This window comes from Eriocheir sinensis, chromosome 23, assembly GCF_024679095.1.
Source record: "Eriocheir sinensis breed Jianghai 21 chromosome 23, ASM2467909v1, whole genome shotgun sequence".
In the NCBI taxonomy this organism is placed as follows: Eukaryota; Metazoa; Arthropoda; class Malacostraca; order Decapoda; family Varunidae; genus Eriocheir; species Eriocheir sinensis.
Window position 1 is genome coordinate 8549426 of NC_066531.1, and position 25621 is coordinate 8575046.

Consider the following 25621-nt stretch of genomic DNA (forward strand, 5'->3'; position numbering starts at 1 on the left):
TTAGTATCAATAAGATATACAAAACACTTAAGCACCGCTAAAACACGACACTAACATCTCTTCTGCCCGCTCAGTTTCTGCTTTTTAAAGCCACTCTTGCTTGAGAGAGAGAGAGAGAGAGAGAGAGAGAGAGAGAGAGAGAGAGAGAGAGAGAGAGTAATCATACTAAAACATATTAGCCTAATGCATCTCTGGACCGATTTCTTTTGCGGTGAATGCATTTATAGATATACTTTTTTTTTCACGTATTATCCTTACCTCTTATCCAATTTCACACCAATAAAGAGGATAAATACTCAGTTAACACTTACCGAAAGGTAAAGTAGACTGCTATTTTGAGGGAGGGAGTGTCGGGCCCTCCATCCATTATGGCGGCATGAAAACAACTGACTTCAGGAACCCACCGTTAGGTGCCGCCGCTGAAACCCTCGCGTAGTAACATTTTACGAATGTATTAGAAAATGCAAATAGCTGCGGCATTAGTTGCTTTAATATAGAGAAAAAAAAATGACGTAAAACTCTTAAATGACCGTTTTTTTGTCCGAAATCGTTATAATCCATGCGCGTTTTGGATATTACTGACTTAGGAACTAGTTTGTAGGGTGCACTGCAAGGCAGGTATGAGACTCAGTCTGTGTATAGAGGCGGTTGTGAAACAATAACAATGGACTTAGAAAATCCAAGCCACCTAACTCTATAATTTTAAAGAAGCTTGCCCTTCTGGCCCCTCCCCAAGGTAAAACGTATACGAAAATGCATTATAATAATAATTCTTTCACGTGCTAAAGTACTACGAATATTGGTTTGGAGTGGTTATTCTTAAGTTTTGCCACATTAGGTTCTTACTATCCATATCAGACCCAATGACATACTGTTTATTGCAAATATCTTTCAAACGAAGACTCGGATCAGCATGGTGCTTTGGCGAAGATTGTTTTACACACTCCGCTAATTTTTTACTCTATTGTGCATTGGCGGATTCGGTTAATTACGGCATTTACTCTTGACTGTGATGCCAAAAATCTTTGTGAGCCACTTACACATTCAAACAGGATGTGTATCCACCAACTACCTCCACCCCTGGCTTCCCCTACTCCCATCCCTTCCTTTCCCTCCCTCCTACCCTCCTCCCTCTGTCTATAAAAATCTGTTTTCAGTGATCCTACTTCAATATTCCGTACTCGCTTTAGCAATGGTTATATGTCTTCAAATTAATGTCAAATGACATTCAAGGGTATGTACTTTACAATCATATTTCATTCAGTCACATGAGATAAGTAGAAGTGAAGATATAAAAGATTGAATTGAGGCCAAAGTACCACACTGACCCGAGTCTTCGTTTGAAAGATATTTGCGAGAAACGGTATGCCATAGGGTTAGATATGGATAGCAGGTATCCTGTACCTGATGAAGATTTCCTTTCAGAACAAAAGTGCTGCAATATTGCTGAACAATATTCTAACTGAATGGAGATTTATCTTACAGGCACTAACACAGTGGGTGCCTCCACTGACACACCAGGGAACACTGCACAGAGAGTTGAGGTGTGCACGCAGACTGAATGGAGAGGAAACGAGAAAGAAAATGCTTCAACCCAAACTAATGTAACATTAGATGAATTAAGCACTTATAGTGATAATCACTTTCATAATCTTTCATCTGTCAGACTTAAACACACCCGGGAAAATATATTAAAGAATGATGACAGTTGCAAACATTACACAGGTATGGAAAGATTAACTCTTCTGACCTTTATTTCTTTAAAGTAAGATCATGGGTATGGCATGAAGAGCTGTATGTAAGTGAAAACTCATGCAATCTTCTTTCAGGGTTGACGCTGAGTCTGCTGGCAATTGTCTTCAACTTGATTAAGAGTGGTGCAGAAAAACTTAATTACTGGAAGGTGTTATAGTAGGATATCAATGTATTATTATTATTTAATATCACCACGAATTAGGCATACAATTGTCAATGGAAAAACCCCACGACAGATAGATCACGCCACCTTATAGGAATGTCGTCCGTCAGTGTTTACCGTCTCAGTTTTGTATACTTAGCACTCCGATGGTGCGTGGAGGTCACCTTGACATACGTGACCAATTGTAACAATTATTTTCCAACCTGTAACTCGCCACTCCTTCACGAGAGTCCGACTGACACACAACGACAGTCGCTCTCGCTCCGTCGCTTCTTGTACATAAAGGCTACGAATATAATTCGCCTTAAGGAAGCTGAAGTCTTAATCAACACCCTTTAAACGCCCCCCGACAAGCCCGTTACATTTGGTTGGCAGCGGTCACCCCGCGCCTGTGCCTTCGCTACCTCGTTCTCCTCCAAGCCACGAGAACTCACCACCAAACTCCGGGGACAGGCGTACAAGGGAAGAAGGAGTCACCGCACCTGCCGTCCGCGGCAACGCACAAGGCGAGTAGTAACAAATGTACGGAAGTGGGGGGGACTGGAAGTGGGGGGGACTGGAAGTGGGGGCTGGGGGGGTCAGCGGTCAGCGGGGGGGTTACGGAAGAGGGGGTATCTGGACCCCCCCCCTAACCCCACACCCATCTCTTTTACCTTTCACCCCCCTCACCCCTCTCGGACTAGCGTACGGAAGCGGGGGGGGGACGGGAGCGTGGGTTTGTCGGTCAGCAGGGGGTGACGGGAGAAGGGATACTTGAAGGGTTAAGATAAGATCTTTCTTTGACCCTCGAATGACCACGAGATTATAATCACGGAAAAGGTTAAGGACATTAGGTTAATGACCAGGCTGAAATATGAATTTACTCTCTAATGCAAGTCCGAAAATAAAATAAAAAATCGCCATTGAACGTAAGACTCGATAAATTATTTAAGTTTTTGCTGGATGTATTGTATCATTATCTTCTTATTTCTCATTTCTCAACTTGTTTCTTCTTATTTCTTTCCTCAACTTATATATATTTTTTTTTACTCCGGTTATTTGGTGTCATCTAACCCTAAACACTGCAGCACCAAGTCTTTTTTTTTTTCTGATTTTGCATTAATTAATGTCTTATATTTAATTTCTTAACTTATTTCTTCTTATTTCTTTTCTCAACTTGCATTTCTTTATATTTTCTGCCTGCTTTTCGGTGTCATATGACCTTAGACGTTGCCGCATCGAGTTTACCTTTTTCCGTGAAAAAGGGATCATGTGTGTGTGTGTGTGTGTTCCATTCCCCTCCGATTCTTGAGAAATCTGCGGCTAGCTCGAAATTTTGTGGGCCATCTTTTTTAGCCGATTATATGCTCCGAAGCGGAATTTAGTGAGGATTCTTATGGTATCTTCAAATTCCTCATACGTCTATTAGTTCCCGAGTTACACCGAGAAAACTGAATTTTTTTTCTCTCGTCAGAGTAGCATAACAAATAAAAATCACTCATTAATTAATGTCTTATATTTCATTTCTTAACTTATTTCTTCTTATTTCTTTTCTCAACTTGCATTTCTTTATATTTTCTGCCTGCTCTTCGGTGTCATATGACCTTAGACGTTGCCGCATCGAGTTTACCTTTTTCCGTGAAAAAGGGATCATGTGTGTGTGTGTGTGTGTGTGTGTGTGTGTTCCATTCCCCTCCGATTCTTGAGAAATCTGCGGCTAGCTCGAAATTTTGTGGGCCATCTTTTTTAGCCGATTATATGCTCCGAAGCGGAATTTAGTGAGGATTCTTATGGTATCTTCAAATTCCTCATACGTCTATTAGTTCCCGAGTTACACCGAGAAAACTGAATTTTTTTCTCTCTCGTCAGAGTAGCATAACAAATAAAAAACACTCATTAATTAATGTCTTATATTTCATTTCTTAACTTATTTCTTCTTATTTCTTTTCTCAACTTGCATTTCTTTATATTTTCTGCCTGCTCTTCGGTGTCATATGACCTTAGACGTTGCCGCATCGAGTTTACTTTTTTCCGTGAAAAAGGGATCGTGTGTGTGTGTGTGTGTGTGTGTGTGTGTGTGTGTGTGTGTGTGTGTTCCATTCCCCTCTGATTCTTGAGAAATCTGCTGCTTGCTCAAAATTTTGTGGGCCAACTTTTTTAGCCGAATATATGTTCCGAAGCGGAATTTAGTGAGGATTCTTATGGTATCTTCAAATTCCTCATGCGTCTATTAGTTCCCGAGTTACACCGAGAAAACTGAATGTTATTCTCTCGTCAGAGTATCCTAACAAATAAAAATCACTCAGAGCTCCTCATCTACGTTCCTTAGAAAGATTGCCATATGTTACTATTAAGAAACTTATCCCAACAACTGCAAATTTGACGCACTTTCATCGAAAACTTAATTTTTAATATTTTTTTATTTACTTTTATGGCGCGTTTCGCGTCATCGTCCGCAGAATCTTTTACCCTTGATGACACGAAATGCGCCATCGTGCGCGAGAGGGTTAAATAAGTCAGATTTATCTCAAATTCACTGTCTGGGCAGACAAATATTCGGAAAAGAGAAGGCAAACCAGTTTGTAGATATATATAAATATGCCGTATATTCACGTCCTTATGGATATCTTCTTGTTGATTAGGGTATAAATACTCCTGAATCCCTACAGTTTCGCTCAAACATTGTAGGAGAGCCTCCCAGATGAACGCGTATTCCAATGGTGAACTCCAGGAAAAGGAACACTTACACGTTCTATACTACCAACATAACGAACCCTATGGTTTAAGCTCTCAGCTACTTCTGATCTTACTCTCTTAAGCCCTTGCAGTTACTTTCTTAAACCATCGAAGCCCGCCTTCCTGAAGTCAGGTATTAAGTGTTGTTTCTGCTGACTCTATCCTCCCATTTAATATTAAATTTAATTTCCTTATGATCACTGTTACCTAATGAACCCCCAACCTCAATGTTGCATATTATGTACTCTTTATTAGTTAACAACAAATCCAAAATATTTTCTTCCCTCGTTCGCACTGTTTTGTATATAGAACGAACTTACATTAGCTGAACTCACACTGTTTTGATTATAGAACGAACTTACATTAGCTGAACTCACACTGTTTTGAATATAGAACGAACTTACATTAGCTGATCTCACACTGTTTTGAATATAGAACGAACTTACATTAGCTGAACCCACACTCCTGGAAGAAGCTAAAATTTTCTAAAGGCTACAATAAAATCAATATGACCGATGAAGATACGGCACGTCACAATGAACAAACTCACTGTCTTCTCTGTAAATACGGGTTTTAAAAGGTAAAGGAGTAAAACATCATGACCATGAAAAATCAGGAAACAATTACATTGAAGCTTATTGTAATAGATGCAACCTTCAAATGAAAAAATCACAAATTGCAGCGCACTCTCATTGCACATTATGCGGATTACGACATGACGTTAATCCCGCGTGAATTAACGCTACCTGGCTTTGAAAATCAAACTAAGACCAAAACATTCAGTTCAGAAATACCATGAAGTCATCATAAATGACATAAATGATTTATTGACACGTATGTCTTTATGTCTGGTTCACTCGCGGCTTTAGCGAACCAATTCATCAGCACTGGGAACGAGCCCATGTGCACACAACAGATGTTGAAAGATGTGCCAGCACCTGCGTTACCATTATTGATCAAGGGAAAGCAGGTTTTTTGTTATGACTATATGGACTCGATGGAACGACTTTCTGAGACACGTCTTCCATCCCGCGAAGATTTTTTTCAATTCGCTTCAAGAAGCAGAACTTTCCGAAAGTGATTATAAACATGCTCAGAATGTTTGGAAAGTAGCTGGATGTCAGAGCCTGATGGACTATTTGTTGCTTTATGTAAAAGTGGATGTTGGCCTTCTATGTGATGTCTTCCTAGAGTGGAGAGGTATTTTGAAAACCCAGTGGAGGTTGGATATTGTAAATTATGTTAGCCTGCCAGGATTTGCTTATGACTCTTTTCTGTTAAAAAGACAGCAGGAATTAGAGATGCTTAGTAGCCCACACATATATCATTGCATTCAAACAAATGTGCGTGGGGGCTACACAAGTGTTGTGCGTCGTTTTGTACGCACCAATAACATCTACACGAACCCTCAGTTTAATCCAAAACATGATAGAAACACTTTCCTTTCATATCTTGACTTCAACAGTCTTTATCCCACTGTAATGCAAGATAAGTTACCATGTGGAGATATGAGAAAACTAGATGAGACAGAAATGCACTGGTTTTTGAGCGGGAGGGGGGCTAGGTCAATCAAGCAACCGATGGCGATTTTGGATACCTCATTCTGTGCAATACTGAGGCTGTCTCACGTGAAGTCATTGAGAAAACGGATGACCTCCCACTGACCATCAGAAGACACAATATCATCAATAGAGATATATCGTCAGCCGCACACGAATGGTATGAAGAAGAAAACCGTCCAGTACCGTGTAAGAACATAAAACAGATTGGAACACATGTTGCTCAGGAGAAAATACTGTTTGCTCTGTCCCTCCTTAAACTGCTATTCAACTAGGCCGGGTTGTTAAAAAGTGCATGCTATTTATATGTTTAAGCAAAAGCACTTTCTTGCGGACTTCATTCAGGATAACATAGAAGCCCGCAAAAGTGCTGTTTGCCCTATCAAGAAAACTGCAATCAAGTGTATTTCAAACAGCATTTTTGGTCGATACCTGATGAACGCGGCCAAATATAGTGAAGACATAGATATTGTCACCAACCGCGAAAAGTTTTTGAAGTTGGCCCGAAGTCCTTACTTTAAACGCGTTGTACCCCTCAATGATGGTCATGTAGTTGTAGTTCGCCATAAGAAATATTCACAGGCGAATCATCCAAACTACATTGGCTACTACGTCCTAGAGCTGTCCAAGCTGCGACTATATGATTTCTTTTACAGTATCATGAAGGCTCATTACGGGGATCGGGCGAAACTAGTGTATTGTGACACTGATTCCTTAATAACAGAAACTGAAACTCCTGATCTATTAACAGAGTACTCGCAGGAACCCTTTAAAAGCTATATAGACACAAGTAACTTTAGCTCCTCACATTCCTTGTACAACACAGACAACAAAGGCAAGCTCGGATTTCTCAAGTCTGAAGTGAGGGAAAGAACCATCTCAGAATTTGTAGGTGTAAGAACAAAGTGCTACTCCATCCCCATGGCAGACAGTGACCGGTTGAGTTCAGCTAAGAGCGTTCCAAAGCTCATAAAGAAAAAAAAATTGCTCATGGCTATCAGGGATTCACAGTGCGTAATGGACGAATGAGTACAGTAAAATATCCCAAGAGAGGGATATCTGTAGTTCAGGACAAAAGACACTGCTTTAGCACCTTGGAGTTACGACCTTACGGTCATCCCGATAATTCTACAGGGGTAGAGGAGGAGGAGGAAGAGAAGGAAGCTGTAATCATAATTTGACCAAATTCCAATAAACATTGAGTTTGTTTGACTTGTTTATATGTCCTTTATCAAAAAATGAATGAAAAAAAACAATAATTGTCTTAAAATTTATTCGATTTGTGGAAACATGTAGACAAAACGCGTCTATGTTTCGATCTGGCTCATATAAAAAAATAAAAAAAAGACTCGCGAAATGTGCGCGGCGGCGGCAGCAGCGGGCCCTGCGGCGACAGGATGCGACAGGATTGCGTGGGCTCGGGGCGGGGCGGGGCGGGGCGGCAGCACGCTACCAAGTTATTCTAAAAGAGAAATGAGACACTGGATTTGTCTCTACTATGAACCGGACATGATAGTGTTCTTAGATAGTTATGCTCTCGACCTCAAATTATACTCTGATTATTTTAAATATTTTGCTTACCCTGGGCTCAGGATATATAAAAATGGATTTCGACTTCAAAGCACGCGAAGCGATGTGTGCGGGGCTTATGTCGTGTGCTTTGCCTACAATGTTTCACACTTGGGTGTAAGAGAAACTCTTGAAAAAATTTGTATGGAGTTTTCCAAGACCGAATATTCGAGGAATGATGAACACGTGATGAGATTCGCTTACAGCAAGTTTATAATGCCCGTATGACATCAAACATTTAACACGTGTTCATAAAAAGTAAGTATTGACTTTATTGATTTTTCATATTGAAGTGTATTACATTCAATGAAGCTATTCTCAGCATAAATAATTTTCTAGTTCCTTTATCGTGGTTTGTATAACCCTTTAAGACCCACCTTAACTTTTTACAGGACTATCAAAACATCCTATTAGTATGTTAATCTTAAGGTAAATGCAAAACCTTTTTATTTTTGACACTTTTTTCATATCATGCATAGTTTCTGCAATAAATGGATTCAATGAAGTATCCCGTATGGCCACCTCGGGCGGATTTCGACGGATCGCCCTCATCCCATTTGGGATGCCTTGGACTGTTAGGGAAACCTTTTCTAAATGACATTACTCTTGATTTAATAATCCATATATACTTAATTCTAAATTTGTTTCTATTATTTTACCAATACTTATTTTTGGACTCATCCTAGTTCATTTCCTTGTCAATTTTAGCATTTTTCTCCTCATTACTTTTTTTTATATTCATGAATAAGTGTTTGTATCAACTTCCATTTCACTTTTTTTTAAACTAAGTTGTATAAAAGAAACACTGGGTTGATTACTTATTTGTTTACTAACAAAGAAAAAAAATGGCATAGGTACATTACACTGAACCAGCTTTGTGGAACATAGCAAAGCAGTTCCTTGTGTCAGTTAGACACAACGCCACCTTACATTCTTCACACATCCAACGAGACCTGTGAATGTGATCCTTGTTGGAACAGTACTTGCAAGTCTGTCTCATCTCCACATGCTTCGGCATATGGAGAGAGGTGGCATCCTGACGGGCTTCTACAGTTGGCAAGATCGCCCTTTGACCCCGCCTAGGCAGAGGGACATCTCGAGTGCCAAGGGAAGTTCTGGTGACCCTGGTAGTAGACATCTTGAAGCTCCTCAGCCAAGTAGAGATGTCCAGACGAAACCTCTTGAGGGGCATACACTTGCACTGCAATGCCAAACAGTCCCTCTTGTATAAGATCCATGCATTGCATACAATCAGGTCCAGGATGTATGCAAAAAGCCTCATGTAGTATTTCTTAGCTTTGAAGGGGGTCTTGTAAAGATGCGTTAGCATATCACTTTTGTCTATGCCGCCCATTCGGCTGTTGTATTTTGCAATTACATATGGGCATGTCACAGGAACCTTCTTCTTGACCTCTTTGGAGTACCGATCAATCTCGCCCAAGGGCTCCACGCCAACATCCGTAGACAGGATTGTGACAATGCTGTTGTCCTTCCATCTAGCAATGAGGATGCCATCAGATGACACGTACTCAAGAGTGCCCCTTGGTACCGACTTCTTATTCATGTCCTTCACAGACTGCAGGGGTGGAAAGCCAACTCTGTTCTCCCTAGCAGTGCCCACATATCGGCATCCATACTGGGACCTCAAGTACTCTGCTAAGCCAATGCTTGTAAAGTAATTGTCAGCATACACAGCTGAATTCCTTGGGTCTTTGATGGTCTTGACTAAGGCAACAACAAACTTTGTAGTCACATTCATTGAGCTCTCCTCTTCTGAAAGTGTTGTAGGGTGGCTCACAAAGGTTGGAGCTCCTTGATACATGAGGATATCATGTATAAACCCGTCCACACTGGAACGGCAGAAAAGCTTGTAGCCCCACTTGTCTGGCTTCTTGGCTACATACTGGCGAAGGTTACCAGCCGTAGTTCCCTTGTACGCGACCATCACCTCATCTATGGAATTGACTGGAGTTTCAGGCACCTTCAGGAACTCCTTGGTAACATTGGTGAAGATTGGTCGCACCTTGAAAAACTTGTCTTGTGATCCACTTGCTTGGTCATTGTCATTGAAGTGCAGCTTCGAACGTATTGACTTAAAGCGGTTCCTCGACATAAAGTCAGCAACTTGAGGAACTCTTGTCTGGACAGCCCAATAGTCCACAATACTGGGCAAAGGAACCAGCCCCATGTACATTATGATGCCCAGGAAAACCAAAAGTTCCTCTTCACTCATGTTGAAGTTACTGGCCACATCCTGCTGCTTGGAGTACAGGTTACTCTGGTATGTAATGTGTTCTCTCACTTCGGAAGTGAAGAAAAGAGAGAAGTACTCATACGGCTGTCTCAGAAAGTCGGGACGAGGATGAATGAAGTCAGGCAGAGGCTCATATTGAATGTCTTCCTTCTTCCAGTGTCGATTCTTGGACTTCTTACTAGAAGATTGCACTTCCTCCTCTTCCTCCGGCATAGCTTGAGGGATAACCCTACTGACCTTGTGACCTGGAATAAGAATAAAGTAACATTAGTAAACAGCAAATAAATAAGGAGTGTGTGTGTGTATGTGTGTGTGTGTGTGTGTGTGTGTGTGTGTGTACCCAATCATGTCCCATACTAACCTTGTCTACCTCTAGAAGTTGAAGGTTCTTCATATGCTTCATCCTGGTCTAGGTCGTCGTCAGGAGTGAAGGTAGGGTCCCTGATGTCACAGTCTTCGGGGTCATCAACCTCGATGTCACTGCCTTCAGGCTCTAATGGAGCTATCCAGTCAGCTTGCTCCATGTCCTGGTTCTCCAAGGCAGCATTCCGTCTCCCATAAAACATTGCCTTCGAAAACTGCAAAGAAAATTTTTAAAATTAATAAATTATTTGTAATCTTTGGAAAAAGTTACCAGTAGGTACATGACAGCACTATATCTGCACAAATAAAATCAAAGTTGGATAGGAACAATATTTATTTGCAACATTTCCCTAAAACAACAATGCAATAGCTGTTATTTCATATAACAAGAGGTCATAATGGGAGCAGCATCCTTCGTCGAAAGTCGACAGAGAAAGCCCATATGGGATGAACATCCTCCGTTGAAAGTCGACCGATAGAGCCCACATGGGATGAGGGTCATCCGTAGAAAGTCACCCTTTCATCCCGAACGGGACTGTCACTTTTTTTGTAAGTAATTTCGGCACTTCACTTATATAACAACATCATAAAATTGACTTCAACAAGAAGGCAAATTATTCAGCTAATTCATATCACATCACTGTGTACTTACCATGACTGCACAGGGTGAGTGAAGGCAGAGTGTGTGAGCAGGTGCACGCGTGTCTTGACACGTTCACGACCAGAAGACGACTGATGAATGTTTGAAGAAACGCAACTCGGGCTGGGTGGCGGTGTCAGCTTTCTGATTGGCCTGCTTAATAAGAGGAAAGATGGCACTCCACGAGTTGCCAGCTTGTATATTTCACACAACATTACCAAGCTCACAATGACGTGCACTAAAACACCTTTTTTAAGCATCCCACATGGGCTACTAAGACCGTTAAGGGATAACACGCTTAAATCAGTGGTCTGGCTCCATACAGGACCTCACTCGTCACCACCACTAGCCCCAGTGCTGCCGCCCCGCCCCGCCCCGCCCCGCCCCGAGCCCACGCAATCCTGTCGCATCCTGTCGTCGCATGATGTCGCCGCAGGACCCGCTGCTGCCGCCGCCGCGCACATTTCGCGAGTCTTTTTTTTATTTTTTTATATGAGCCAGATCGAAACATAGACGCGTTTTGTCTACATGTTTCCACAAATCGAATAAATTTTAAGACAATTATTGTTTTTTTCATTCATTTTTTGATAAAGGACATATAAACAAGTCAAACAAACTCAATGTTTATTGGAATTTGGTCAAATTATGATTACAGCTTCCTTCTCTTCCTCCTCCTCCTCTACCCCTGTAGAATTATCGGGATGACCGTAAGGTCGTAACTCCAAGGTGCTAAAGCAGTGTCTTTTGTACTCGGGAACTAATAGACGTATGAGGAATTTGAAGATACCATAAGAATCCTCACTAAATTCCGCTTCGGAGCATATAATCGGCTAAAAAAGATGGCCCACAAAATTTCGAGCTAGCCGCAGATTTCTCAAGAATCGGAGGGGAATGGAACACACACACACACACACGCACACACACACACACATGATCCCTTTTTCACGGAAAAAGGTAAACTCGATGCGGCAACGTCTAAGGTCATATGACACCGAAGAGCAGGCAGAAAATATAAAGAAATGCAAGTTGAGAAAAGAAATAAGAAGAAATAAGTTAAGAAATGAAATATAAGACATTAATTAATGAGTGATTTTTATTTGTTATGCTACTCTGACGAGAGAAAAAAAAATCAGTTTTCTCGGTGTAACTCGGGAACTAATAGACGTATGAGGAATTTGAAGATACCATAAGAATCCTCACTAAATTCCGCTTCGGAGCATATAATCGGCTAAAAAAGATGGCCCACAAAATTTCGAGCTAGCCGCAGATTTCTCAAGAATCGGAGGGGAATGGAACACACACACACACACACACACACACACACACACACACATGATCCCTTTTTCACGGAAAAAGGTAAACTCGATGCGGCAACGTCTAAGGTCATATGACACCGAAAAGCAGGCAGAAAATATAAAGAAATGCAAGTTGAGAAAAGAAATAAGAAGAAATAAGTTAAGAAATTAAATATAAGACATTAATTAATGCAAAATCAGAAAAAAAAAAGACTTGGTGCTGCAGTGTTTAGGGTTAGATGACACCAAATAACCGGAGTAAAAAAAAATATATATAAGTTGAGGAAGGCACTAAGAAGTAACAAGTTGAGAAATGAGAAATAAGAAGATACTGTTAGAATACATCCAGCAAAACTTAAATAATTTATCGAGTCTTACGTTCAATGGCGATTTTTATTTTATTTTCGGACTTGCATTAGAGAGTAAATTCATATTTCAGCCTGGTCATTAACCTAATGTCCTTAACCTTTTCCGTGATTATAATCTCGTGGTCATTCGAGGGTCAAAGAAAGATCTTATCTTAACCCTTCAAGTATCCTTCTCCTGTCACCCCCACCCCGCTGACCGACAAACCCCCGCTCCCGTCACCCCCCCGCTTCCGTACGCTAGTCCGAGAGGGGGTGAGGGGGGGGGGGTGAAAAGGTAAAAGAGATGGGTGTTGGGGGTTAGAGGGGGTCCAGATACCCCCTCTTCCGTAACCCCCCCGCTGACCGCTGACCCCCCCAACCCCCACTTCCAGTCCCCCCCACTTCCGTACATTTGTTACTACTAAGGCGCCCACCTACGTGCAACTCACAAGGCGCCAGCTACAAGCATCTCACAAGTCGCCACCTACGTGCAACTCACAAGGCGCCAGCTACAAGCATCTCACAAGTCGCCACCTACGTGCAACTCACAAGGCGCCAGCTACAAGCATCTCACAAGTCGCCACCTACGTGCAACTCACAAGGCGCCAGCTACAAGCCTCGAGCACACCAGCTACAAGCAACTCTACAGGCGTCCAGCCTACAAGCCTCGAGCACACCAGCTACAAGCAACTCTACAGGCGTCCAGCCTACAAGCCTCGAGCACACCAGCTACAAGCAACTCTACAGGCGTCCAGCCTACAAGCCTCGAGCACACTAGCTACAAGCAACTCTACAGGCGTCCAGCCTACAAGCCTCGAGCACACCAGCTACAAGCCTACAGGCTCTCCAGCCTACAAGCCTCGAGCACACCAGCTTCAAGCAACTCTACAGGCGTCCAGCCTACAAGCCCCGAGCACACCCTTCGGCCTACGCAGCCGAACGCGAGGGCCACAATCTACAAGCCGCTCCCCCGCTTCAAGCCAGCACTGCTACGAACACTGCAAGCCACTCCACGATACGGCGGAAGTATTCACACCAGCAAGGAGGAGGCACGCCCCGCTGACCTTGGGACACCCCGCATGCCCCTCGCTCCGCAGCTGGCGGCACCACCGCCGCTGCCGGGAGCATCGGCCCAAACCTCTTCCGGCAAACAGTCAGCAAGGGTACCCGCGGCCATCTCCCGGTGACTGCAAGCTGTTCCCACTACCGTTTCTTGCTCGGCGTCTTCTCAAGAGGTTACACACCCAAGTCGTCTTCTCTGCCACAGCCGCCCATCTCTTACTATAACAAGGACGACGCGGCCATCATACGTCTGGCGGCGGTGTGCCGGCTCCCGCATCCGCGGCCGCTCAAATTGCTGGGTCAGCAGTTTTTCAACCTCCATGGCGAGTCCTCCGATGTCAGCCCATCCCTCACCTCTCACCGCCGCTGTGGCCGCGGCCGAGGTTTCCTGACGCGCCTGCAACGACTGCACGTAACCCAGGGCATCACAAGCCGTCGCCCTCTCCACTACATCAGCTGATTAATCTTGGTATTTGTGGATATTCCCTTCTTGTCCAAATATGCCGACTCGGCTTATTTTCATTATTGTCCGTGCAGGGGCACGATTTTTTTTATTTATGTGTTCCTAACGCTGTTAATCAGTCATAATTGTGGGAGTAACGTTCATTCGCATACGATATTGATTCTTTCTTATTGTTTGCTAGCGAGTCTATTGAGTATAGTGTGATTTCCCTGATCAAAGTTAATCTTCATCAGTGTGCCCTGCCTCCGTTTTCTTTTCACCGCTCGAGAGAAACGTGAGCATCAATGGTATACTTAACATACCACTTGTTTATATAGTTATTCTTTCTATATATACCCATATCATTAGGGCATTCCATTATAACCTTAACTTCTATTACGTCTAAACAGGCACCTTGCTAGCCATTCTTTCTTGCCTTTTTGGGTTTTCAACGCAAACTATTCATTCATACACGTTCCGTTTATTGGTTCATATTTACAGCTATCAACATATGCTCCTATTTTGTAAATGATTTACACCATAGTATGACCAAAGACACTCTCGCTAAACTCGGCGACACCTTTCAACAGTTGGCTCGTCCTTCAAGTGAAGAGGGACTGGAACACGATACCACAACCGGTGAATTTACTAAGGTAATCTTATGTTCAGGCACTCATTATTTATCAATTACAGGCCGCAGACTTCGTTCACCCCCGGGTTCGTCTGCATACTTACAACCCACTCAAGGTTCAAGGACACCCTCACCGGCATCCCCTCCCACCGGCCGCAGTATTACAGGCTCAAAGTAAGGTCTCTCTCACCTGTAGTTTTTGCAAACAATCAGGACATTCTGAACATTCTTGTTTCGCGAAACGTAGGGGGTCAACACATTCAAGACAGGGCTCAGATAGGAGTCAGGAGGTAACAGGGGCGGGCATCATTCATCACACAGGAACCCTAGGCCAAACCATCAGCGGAAGGCTGCCTTTTGCCATATCCACGGGAATTGTTTTCATGATTCAGACAGTTGTTCTGCAATACAAAAGGCCAAGGAGGAACAGAAGTACAAGTCCTCAGCGGACAGTAAACCACACTCCTCTTCTCAGAATAAAAAGACATGACTTCGTGACAGCCCCGAGGCGTACATCCAAGTGTCCCTTAAGGAAAATACTAATTGGGAGCAACTTGACTCCGTCATTGCCGCCTTGGGACGGACAAGCATAATTGCCCTCCCTTGCAAGGTGGGCAACACTTCACTCACCTTAGCGGTTGACACAGGTGCCACAGTCAATGTCATATCCGACTCCGCTTACAGGTCACTGACACGACAAGCGAGTGGGGAAAATTGGCCGCTCAAGAGAACGACCTGAATGTGATAGGCGTGACGGGCACCACTTTGGGAATCCGTGGGCGAGTACCGCTAACAGTCAGCTTACATGAAAAAGTATGTCCCTTTCGAGATTTCTTTTATGTCTCTAGCAGGTTTGCTTTACCTGTGGATGGGATCTTAGGATTGAACGCCATGAAAGACCTGCACATCGCCATAAACCCTGTAAGCAACGCGATCGTGTATCAAGGCCGACGCATACAGGGGATGGTCAATCCATCGCCTCTGTCAACTGTAATCTCACCCTCAGAGGTGGAAAATGACCAACCCACCACAGACTCAGGGGCTGCCACCGCCCAAGTGTCCCCTCTTACGGTCAAACCACACGAAACCATTGCAGACTTGTGGCGGACAGTAACGGCAGTCGTAGAAGGTCCTCATATAGTTCCGGATCGTGCTGCAAAACTTGTTAAAATCCGTTTGCCTAACGCCCCTCCGGCGGGCAGTGATGTGTGTATCGACGGAGTTCCTCACGTACACCGCGTGACGGTGGAGGTAACTCTTGCAACAGTCAAGGAGGGAGGTTTTGCAGAGGCATTGGTAATAAACACGTCTGGATCCCCTGTATCCTTAAAACACGGTGTTCGATTATGCCAGTGTCTAGTGTATGGGAGAAATGTCGCCCCGGAACCAGCTGAATACCCTTCAGCCCAAGTTTCAGGCTTCTCCCGAACAAGACACAGCTCATTTAGAGGCGTTCCTAAAAGTTGCACACTATTCCGAAATTAAGCCAACCTTAGTCCAGCTTCTGGAGCATTATCGGGGGGCGCTTGCTCTACCAGGCGAGCCGCTTGGAGTTACGCAGTGTGCTGAACACCACATTAAGTTAAAACCCAATACAAATCCTGTATATATCAATGCGTACAAGCTCCCCCACAGTCAGAGGGAGGTGGTGCAACAACTTATCTCTGAAATGTTAGAACAAGGTGTCATCAAAGAATCGAATTCCCCGTGGAATTCGCCCTAGTTCCTGGTTCCAAAGAAAGACGGCTCTTATCGTCCTGTGATTGATTTCCGGCGTGTGAACACCGCGACCGTGGATGATCATTTTCCGCTTCCCGTTCTTAGAGATCTTCTGATGTGTCTCGGTAGAGGAAATAAAGTCTTTACGAGTCTTGATCTGGTCAGTGGCTACTGGCAACTGCCCATGGCCCCCGAGTCACGTGAAATAACGGCTTTCAGCACGCCTCATGGCCACTATGAGTGGACGAGGATGCCGTTCGGGCTCAAAGGAGCTCCCTTGACCTTCCAAAGGACAATGAACAGTATTTTTGGTGACTTGCTGGGCAACTCTGTCTATGTGTATTTAGACGACATCATCATAGCAAGTAAAGACGTGCATGCACACATGGAAACACTAAAAGCAGTCCTACACAGACTTCAAGAGGTCGGATTAAAGCTCAAAATCACCAAATGTGAATTTTTAAAGCCTCGGATCAAGTTCTTGGGGCATGTCGTGGACGAATTCGGCATCCATACAGTGGACGACAAAATAAAGGCTATTGCCGAGTTCCCTCAGCCAACGTCTGCGGACATGGTACGGTCTTTCTTGGGTGTCGCAGGTTATTACAGGCCTTTCATTAAGGACTTCGCAGCTCGCGCGAGTCCCCTAACCCATCTTTTAAAGAAAGACGTACCATTTCAGTGGCTCCCAGCTCAACAAACGAGTTTTGAGGATTTAAAGAAAGCGCTTACACGGGCTCCGGTCCTTGTCTTTCCGAATTTCAAGGACCCCTTTCAGCTTTGTACCGACGCTTCGGCTAGTGGAGTAGGAGCCGCGCTGATGCAAACAGATATGTCCGGCAAAAAGCATGTGATAGCGTTCGCCAGTCGAGTACTTACAGCTCCGGAAAAGAACTATTCTGTTACCCACCTAGAGGCTCTTGCCCTTGTGTGGGCTCTGAAGGATTTTCGTGACATTGTGATGGGGTACAAAATTGTGGTGTTTACGGACCACACGGCCATAACTGATCTTTTCAAGGGAAAAAACCTACACGGTCGTCTGGCAAGATGGTTCTTAACGATCCAAGCATACAATCCGGAGATAAAATACATCACCGGGAAAACAAATGTGGTCGCAGATGCCTTATTTCGGAATGTTCCGATAGGCGCGATTACCACCCCAGAGGTCATCCACAACTTCACTTCACCTGAGCTACACACTGCTCAGCGTGACCACCCTGTGTGGAAGAGGTTAATTTACGCCCTCGAGTCGGGAGACGAATCAAACCTTCCTGAATTGCCAGTTCCCTTTTCACAATTCTTCCTATCAGAGGACAACCTCCTTTGTAGGTCATGGCCAACCAAACCGGTACCTATAGACCAACTGGTCATCCCAGACATATACGTCCCCGTGACGCTTAAGCTGGTCCATAACACACCCATTGCGGGTCACCCAGGAAGAGACAAGACGCTATCTGTCACCAGACGAAAATTCTACTGGCCCACATTACGGGTTGATGTAGAAAAACATGTCGCACATTGCGTCGTTTGTGCTAAGCACAAGGGGTCCGTCAAAGGGCCAGCACCTATGTTGCAATACCCAGTACCAGAGGCGCCATGGGATGTTGTTAATATAGACTTACTACAGCTCCCCCAGAGCCAACTTGGCTCGCGCTACTTATTGGTGTGCGTCGACCAGTTCTCTAGGTTTCTAGTTCTAGCGCCTCTCAAGGACAAGACAGCCACACGCGTGGCCCATGCCCTCGTGACTCACGTGTTGTGTCCACATTCGTCTCCTCGAATTCTTCTGAGTGACAATGGCACCGAATTTCGGAACTCAGTATTGAGCGAAATATGCGCTCAGTTTAACATCACGCAATCCTTCATCACAGCTTACCACCCAGCTGCTAATGGGTTGGCGGAGAGGGCTAATAGGAAAATCTTACAGGTCCTCAGGCCTATCGTGAACGATCTCCACGATAATTGGGAGGATTGGCTATCGCATATAGCCGCTTCCATAAATACGTCGGTCAACGACTCTACGGGGAAGTCTCCCTACTACATCTTATATGGGGTGGAGAAACGTCTTCCGTACGACTTCCTTACAACCCCACAGCAACCTCTCTACAACATTGATAGGTACGCACAACAGCAGATGCATATGTTTTCCAAGATACACTCAGAAGTTAGGTGTACGTTAAAAGCTACGAAGGTTGAAATGATGTCAAAACAACACAAACAGGCCGTCCCGGTGAATTTCAAAGAGGGTGACACAGTCATGATTAAGCAAGCGGAAAGGAGTTCGAAACTGGGGGCTAAATTTGTGGGTCCTTACCGAGTTGTTCGGAATGTCAGGGGAAATCGGTTCGAGGTTCTCGAGTCGAATAGTGGAGTCAGTCTAGTAGTTCACAGTGATCGTCTGAAAGTAATTCCCTCACCTTTGGACCTTGATATTGGTACTTCCCCCTCAGAGTCAAATGTTCAACAAGATAATCCCAACACCCATAGCTATAACTTGAGACCACGGGTTTAAATACTTCATTCCCACCACTTTCAGATCATGATGTTGCGTTTTCTGACCATCTTGTTGTCCCTCGGCTCCCTGCTTGCAACAACACCCATCCACCTGAAGCCTGGTGCCCTCACGGCACACATAGGAGAGGTCTTCCTCATAGAAGATGTGCTCCTCGTAAAATATCCATATACTTCCTTGACCAACACCACGGACACAATCAGGATAGTCTCAGAAAAACTCCTCGGCATGGCAGACGCCATCCGGGCTACCAAGACTAGGGAATCAAAGGCACCTTCTAGTACCAACTCTCTGACTCTTTTTCAACTACTGGAGGATAGGATTCTGTTCTTACGGGGAAAGGTTGATGAGGTAAACATGGATTATAGTTCTCACTCAGTTCACTCTCGGGTAAGAGGGGGTTGCTCAACATCGTTGGGTCCGCCTCAAAGTTCCTCTTCGGTACGGCAACCGACGGGGACGTTCGCGATTTGCGGGACCACTACGCTCATGTACTTTCCTTTGCTGCTCGAAATCGCAGGGTGATCAACGCCAATTGTAGGAAACTTGCGCAATTGCATACTAACATTGCGGTACTGCTAGAGCAGACAAATAAGATGGTAGAGGTTATCAACATAGTTGTCAAACAGATCGACCAGGTGAATCAGTTTCTCCTCCTAGATCAGGCCTTGCATGTATTGGAAAACGTCATTAACTCCGTCGCAACGGCAAATCAGCAGGTTATTAGCAACGTGGTTGACGCAGCGCACGGTAGAGTCACACCTGCCTTGTTCCCTCTACACGATTTGAGAACGACTGTCCAGATCGGGTATCAAAATTATAGCCTAACACCTTTATTCACCCCGGACATGAGTCAATATTTTTACCCCTTGATTGAGTCCAGCCTCACCCCTGATGCCATAATCATTCATGTTCCATTTCAGACGGCGGACGTGTTTGAGGCACACGAAATTGTCCCGTTCCCTTTTTCGGCAAAGGACAGTGTGTTAGCCCTGGACACGTCCCCGTCTCTTGTTCTAATCGCGAAGGATTTCGCTCTGTATTCAACGGGTAGCTACTCACTCTTGCAGTATTGCAAGGAGACGGTCTTCGGGCGATTCTATTGCTCTGCGTCTCTCTTTGCCTTCCTTCCAGTTCGGGGAGGGGTTTGCGAGATCGCCCTCACCCGCGTGAACGCGTCTGACGCTCTTTCCCTGTGCCCTTACAAGCAGCTAACACCAACGCCTGTTTTCCATAAGAACTTTCAGGGTCTGCATTATTTTTATTTCCCTCAGTCCTTCTATGTATCGGTCATCTGCCCGGAGGGTACCACTTATCAACGGGTTACTGGTCACTATGCCATAGCGGAAGCATGCTATATCCGCTCCACTAACATAACAACGTACCCGTCCCGGATTCGTCTGGTTTTCACGGCCAATATTTCCCATCGAGTGTTTCCTCTACGGTCTCTCGATGACATTCATTTCTCCAGCATCTCGTATGTGACTAATTCCCTTAATTCATTGTCTTTCGCGAACAAAACAGAGTTTGCGGAAACCCTGGAGGAAACGCTGCCTGATTATTTGCATCTCCCCTACCTGTACCCTGGATTTTTTGTACCGATGTTTCTGATGTTCGTCAGTCTCGTCGTCATGTGCTACCTTATTAGGAGAAAATCTGTCCTGCACGATTATTTGGTTGTGCAGACACGGCGACTGGATGCAGGGAGGCCACTGGCAAGGTAGTTTTCCTTTTCTCAGACAAGTCAGGGGACAGAAACCTGGCTGCTCCTATACTTAACATTGTACTGTGTTTCACTACTGTATTTTTTTTTTAGGAGCTAGATCAACGTTTCATTGTCTGTAACTATGCCAGTTGATAGTTTCTTATACATGTGTCCTTATATTTATCTTTTGAGAGGTTTCTTATGTTTCATGTCACACACGTTGTGGTTTCCCTCTCCCTATTTATATTATAATTCCACATCTGTTCTTCCATAGCCAGTGTTTTAATATAATTGTATCATAGGCAGTCTGCTTGACAAACTCCCACTATGTATGTTCATGGTACCTAGACTGCTATTTCGATTTTTATATATCGCGAGGTCGCGATCACTGGTAGGTGACCGAGCAGTGTTATAGTAGGATATCAATGTATTATTATTATTTAATATCACCACGAATTAGGCATACAATTGTCAATGGAAAAACCCCACGACAGATAGATCACGCCACCTTATAGGAATGTCGTCCGTCAGTGTTTACCGTCTCAGTTTTGTATACTTAGCACTCCGATGGTGCGTGGAGGTCACCTTGACATACGTGACCAATTGTAACAATTATTTTCCAACCTGTAACTCGCCACTCCTTCACGAGAGTCCGACTGACACACAACGACAGTCGCTCTCGCTCCGTCGCTTCTTGTACATAAAGGCTACGAATATAATTCGCCTTAAGGAAGCTGAAGTGTTAATCAACACCCTTTAAACGCCCCCCGACAAGCCCGTTACAAAGGGTGCTTTAAGAACCCTTGAATTTGGAGTAAGTATGTTACATGGGTGTAACTTGTGAGTAGCTCATACTATAAGGTATCTTACCCCATATGTCTTTAGATTATATGGCTCATATTACTTTTATGGTTTAAAGCACAGCATTCAACATATTTACTGGCAGCAGTCTCTTTTCTTCAGTTTACCGCATTTAATAGTTTTACTTGCAGACAAAACGAGGCAGGTACCGAAAACTGTCTACTCATGAGGAGATGCTGCTGTGCCTGGTGCATCTTCGCAGAGGATATGACTTGCACCATTTGGGAGATATGTTTGATATTTCCCAGTCATACTGTAGTATGTTGTTGTTCACATGGATCAATTTCCTTTCTCATGAATTAGAGTTCCTAATGAGGTGGCCAACAAAACAACAGGTAAAAACACTGTCATTCAAACATATCAACTACTCATACCTGCTTGCATAGATACTGACATTAAGTATATGTTCATGTGTTTTACCATTTATTATTACCTTTTTTTTCTCTTCTAGATTCAGATTAATCCCCCAAAGGCTTTCAAACACTCCTAAAACTAGGGCAGTCATTGACTGCACAGAATTTGCTGCGGAAAAACCCACTTTGCCCTCGTCACAGAGATCAACAAGGAGCGACTATAAGCACAGTAACACACTCAAGCTATTAGTGTCGTGTGATAAAAGGGGAAATGTTACGTTCCTTTCTAAGTTATGGTCAGGGTCAGTAAGTGACAACATTATGGCGGACCGTGGCTTCCTAATACGCGACTTGGTTTCTGCAAGGGGCTGCACGCTTAATATACCACCATATTCACATGGACGGCAGATGGCAGCAGGTATGTACTTGCCATCAGAAAACATTTTGTTCATTTTTAAAGTAAACTCATGACTTATCTCTTCCAGTATACAGCACACAATCTGCAGGTAGGTAAGTATTTCTCATGTTTTTAAGTAAAAAGTGCATTTCATAGCTGTGTGTGTGTGTGTGTGTGTGTGTGTGTGTGTGTGTGTGTGTGTGTGTGTGTGTGTGTTAAAGACTTTTATCTTCTTACAGGAGCTACACCAAAAACTAGACGTATAGCGAGCGCGCGCATCCGTGTGGAAAGAGTTATCGGTAGACTGAAGATTTAGAATATTGCAGCAGACTATCCCTCTTGATAGGCTTCCTATCATGGACAACATTGTCCAAGTTTGTGCAATTTAGATACAAGACTTGTTCCAATAGCTTTACTTTCATGTCTATCTAAAGCTTTTGAATCAATCCTTAACCGGAAGATTCAAAAGCACCTTTCCACTTCTAATCTTCTATCTGATCGCCAGTATGGATTCCGCAAGGGGCGTTCTACTGGCGATCTTCTTTCTCTCTTAACTGACTCTTGGTCATCCTCTCTTAGCAGTTTCGGTGAAACTTTCTCTGTTGCGCTAGACATATCGAAAGCCTTCGATAGAGTCTGGCGTCAGTCTTTGCTTTCTAAACTGCCCTCTTTCGGATTCTATCCCTCTCTCTGTTCCTTTTTCTCCAGTTTCCTTTCCGGCCGTTCTATCTCTGCGGTGGTAGACGGTCACTGCTCTTCCCCTAAACCTATCAACAGTGGCGTTCCACAGGCCTCTGCCCTATCACCCACTTTCTTCCTGTTATTCATCAATGATCTTCTTTCCATAACAAACTGTCCTGTCCACTCGTACGCCGACGACTCTATTATTCAGCTTCTTTCAATAGAAGACCATCACAACAGGAAGTACACGACTCCAGACTGGAGGCTGCAGAACGCTTAACCTCAGACCTTACTATCATTCCGATTGGGGCAGAAGGAACCTTGTGTCCTCCAATGCCTCAAAAAACTAAATTTATCCACCTATCAACTCGACACAATCTTCCAAACACCTAACTCCTTATGCAAGAGTTAACCAGCATCTTCATTCTTTCATCCCTCACGCTGGTAAACTCTGGAACAATCTTCCTTATACTGTACTTCCTCCTGCCTATGACTTGAACTCTTCCAAGATGAAGGTATCAGGACACCTTTCCTCGCGAAATTGACTTCTCTCTTTTGGCTACTCCTTTGACCTCTATTCAGGAGCAGTAAGTAGTGGGCTTTTTTTTTTTCTTTTTTTTCTTTTTTTCTTTACGCCCTTCAACTGTTTCCTTAGCTGTTAAAAAAATGGCGGCGGAATTTAAGAGGTAGAAGACTCTCTTTGTCCAAGAGGGTTGTGTGAGTGGAGCCCCCCCACACATGTGATGCATATTCGATACGAGGGCGGCCAAGGCCCATGTATATTGACAGCATATGTGCGGGGGAGAAAAACTGGCGGAGACGATACAGAACGCCCAACCTCGAGGAAGCTGATTTAGTAAGAGAGGAGATATGGATTTTCCAGTTGCGATTTTGAGTTAAGGATAGACCGAGGATGTTTTGTGTTGGAGAAGGTGACGTCTGAGTGTTGTCGAAGAATAGGGGATAGGTGTTTGGAAGATTATGTCGAGTTGATAGGTGAAGAAATTGAGTTTTTGAGACGTTGAAGGACACCAGGTTCTTCTTGCCCCAATCGGAAATTATAGTAAGGTCTGAAGTTAAACGTTCTGCAGCCTCCAGCCTTGAATCGTCTAGTTCCTGCTGAGTTGGCCTTCTATCAAAAGAAGTTGAGTAATGCAGAGTAGAGGCATCGGAGTAAGAATGGATAGGACAGTTCATTTTGGAAAGAAAATCATCAATGAACAAGAGAAAGTGGGAGATATCACAGAGCCCTGAGGAACACCACTGTTGATAGGTTTAGGGGAAGAGCAATGACTGTTTATTACAGCAGTGATAGATATGTCACAGAGGAAACTGAAGATAAAAATACAGAAAGAAGGATAGAAACCGTAGGAAGGGTAGTTTGGAAAGCAAAGATTTGTGCCAGACCCCATCAAAGGCTTTTGATATGTATAACGTTAAAGCAAAAGTTTCACCGAAACGGTTAAGAGAGGATGACCAAGAGTCAGTTAGGAAAGCAAGAACACCACCATTAGAACGCCCCTTGCGGGACCCATACTGGCGATCAAAAAGAAGGTCAGAAGTGGATACATGCTTAAGAATCTTCCGGTTAAGGATTAATTCAAAAGCTTTAGATAGACAAGAAAGTAAAGCTATAGGACGGTAGTTTGAGGGATTGGAGCGATCACCCTTCTTAGGCACAGGCTGTATGAAGGCATACTTCCAGCAGGAAGGAAAGGTAGATGTTTTTAGTCAGAGGCGAAAAAGTTTGACCAGGCAGGGTGTCAGCATGGAAGCAGTTTTTAAGGACAATAGGAGGCACTCCATCAGGTCCATAAGGCGTTTGAGGATTGAGGCCAGAGAAGGCAAAGAAAACGTCATTCTTAAGAATCTTAATAACAGGCATAAAGGAGTCAGAGGGGGGGATAAGTAGGAGGAATATGCCCAGAATCGTCCAGAGTGAAGATGTTACAGAAAGTTTGAGCGAAGAGTTAAGCCTTAGAGATAAATGAGACGGCAGTGCTTCCGTCAGGGTTAAGGAGAGGAGGGAATGATGAAGAAGTGAAATTGGATGAGATATTTTTGGCTAAGTGCCAGAAGTCTCTGGAAGAAATAGAAAACGCAAGGTTTCGACATTTCCTGCGGATGAAAGAGCAGTTGGTGAGTCGAAGAATAGATTTGGCACGATACCGGGCAGAAATGTAAAGATCATGATTAGCAGGAGTGCGAGAGCTTTGGTAATTTGGGGAGCTGCCTCTCTATCTTTGATCTTTGATAGCACGATAACAAGCGTGATTAAACCAAACCTTTTTAGCTTGAGGAGTAGAGAAAGTACGTGGAATGTGTGCCTCCATTCCAAAGATAAGATGCGCTGGGCACACACAGAGGGGTCTCTCTCCTGGAAGCAGTAATCTTCCGACGGGAAATCGGAGAAGTACATCCCCAGGTCGTCCCACCGAACGGAAGCAAAATGCCAGAAGCATCGCCTCTTCGGTTGGTCCAGAAGCTGTACAGGAGCGAAACGACAGGGTACAGAAATATGGTTGTGATCGGAGGACCCCAACGGAGAGAACAGTTTGACAGAGTAAGCAGAAGGATTTGAGGTAAGGAAAATGTATA

General features: G+C 44.1%; 2 protein-coding genes across 4 annotated transcripts; one reads left to right on the top strand and one right to left on the bottom strand.

Moving 5' to 3' along the window:
• Nucleotides 1-8587: 8587 nt before the first annotated feature.
• LOC127002621 (piggyBac transposable element-derived protein 3-like) lies at nt 8588-11308 on the bottom strand. 2 transcript variants are annotated; one of them, XM_050868691.1, is made up of 3 exons: nt 11031-11308; nt 10377-10593; nt 8588-10260 (listed from the first exon to the last, which is right to left on the bottom strand). In XM_050868691.1, the coding sequence occupies exons 1-3, from the start codon at nt 11031-11033 to the stop codon at nt 8621-8623; spliced, it is 1860 nt and encodes a 619-aa protein (XP_050724648.1). In that variant the 5' UTR covers nt 11034-11308; the 3' UTR covers nt 8588-8620. The 2 variants fall into 2 exon arrangements, with proteins under 2 accessions (XP_050724648.1, XP_050724649.1); XM_050868692.1 differs by having other exon boundaries at nt 10377-11308.
• A 2684-nt stretch (nt 11309-13992) lies between these two features.
• LOC127002463 (uncharacterized) lies at nt 13993-21450 on the top strand. 2 transcript variants are annotated; one of them, XM_050868444.1, is made up of 3 exons: nt 13993-14191; nt 14858-14969; nt 19051-21450. In XM_050868444.1, exon 3 carries the CDS (start codon nt 19623-19625, stop codon nt 20748-20750), a length of 1128 nt encoding a protein of 375 aa, XP_050724401.1. In that variant the 5' UTR covers nt 13993-14191; nt 14858-14969; nt 19051-19622; the 3' UTR covers nt 20751-21450. The 2 variants fall into 2 exon arrangements, with proteins under 2 accessions (XP_050724401.1, XP_050724402.1); XM_050868445.1 differs by lacking the exon at nt 13993-14191 and having other exon boundaries at nt 14514-14969.
• The last annotated feature ends 4171 nt before the right edge of the window (nt 21451-25621 follow it).

What these genes read in the sequence shown, in the direction of transcription:
- LOC127002621 (XM_050868691.1), bottom strand. An exon ending in AACTTCTAGAGGTAGACAAG is followed by an intron (nt 10,261 to 10,376) that starts GTTAGTATGGGA and finishes TTCTTATTCCAG; the next exon opens with GTCACAAGGTCAGTAGGGTT.
- LOC127002463 (XM_050868444.1), top strand. Translation starts at nt 19,623, where the DNA reads ATGGTAGAGGTTATCAACATAGTTGTCAAACAGATCGACCAGGTGAAT.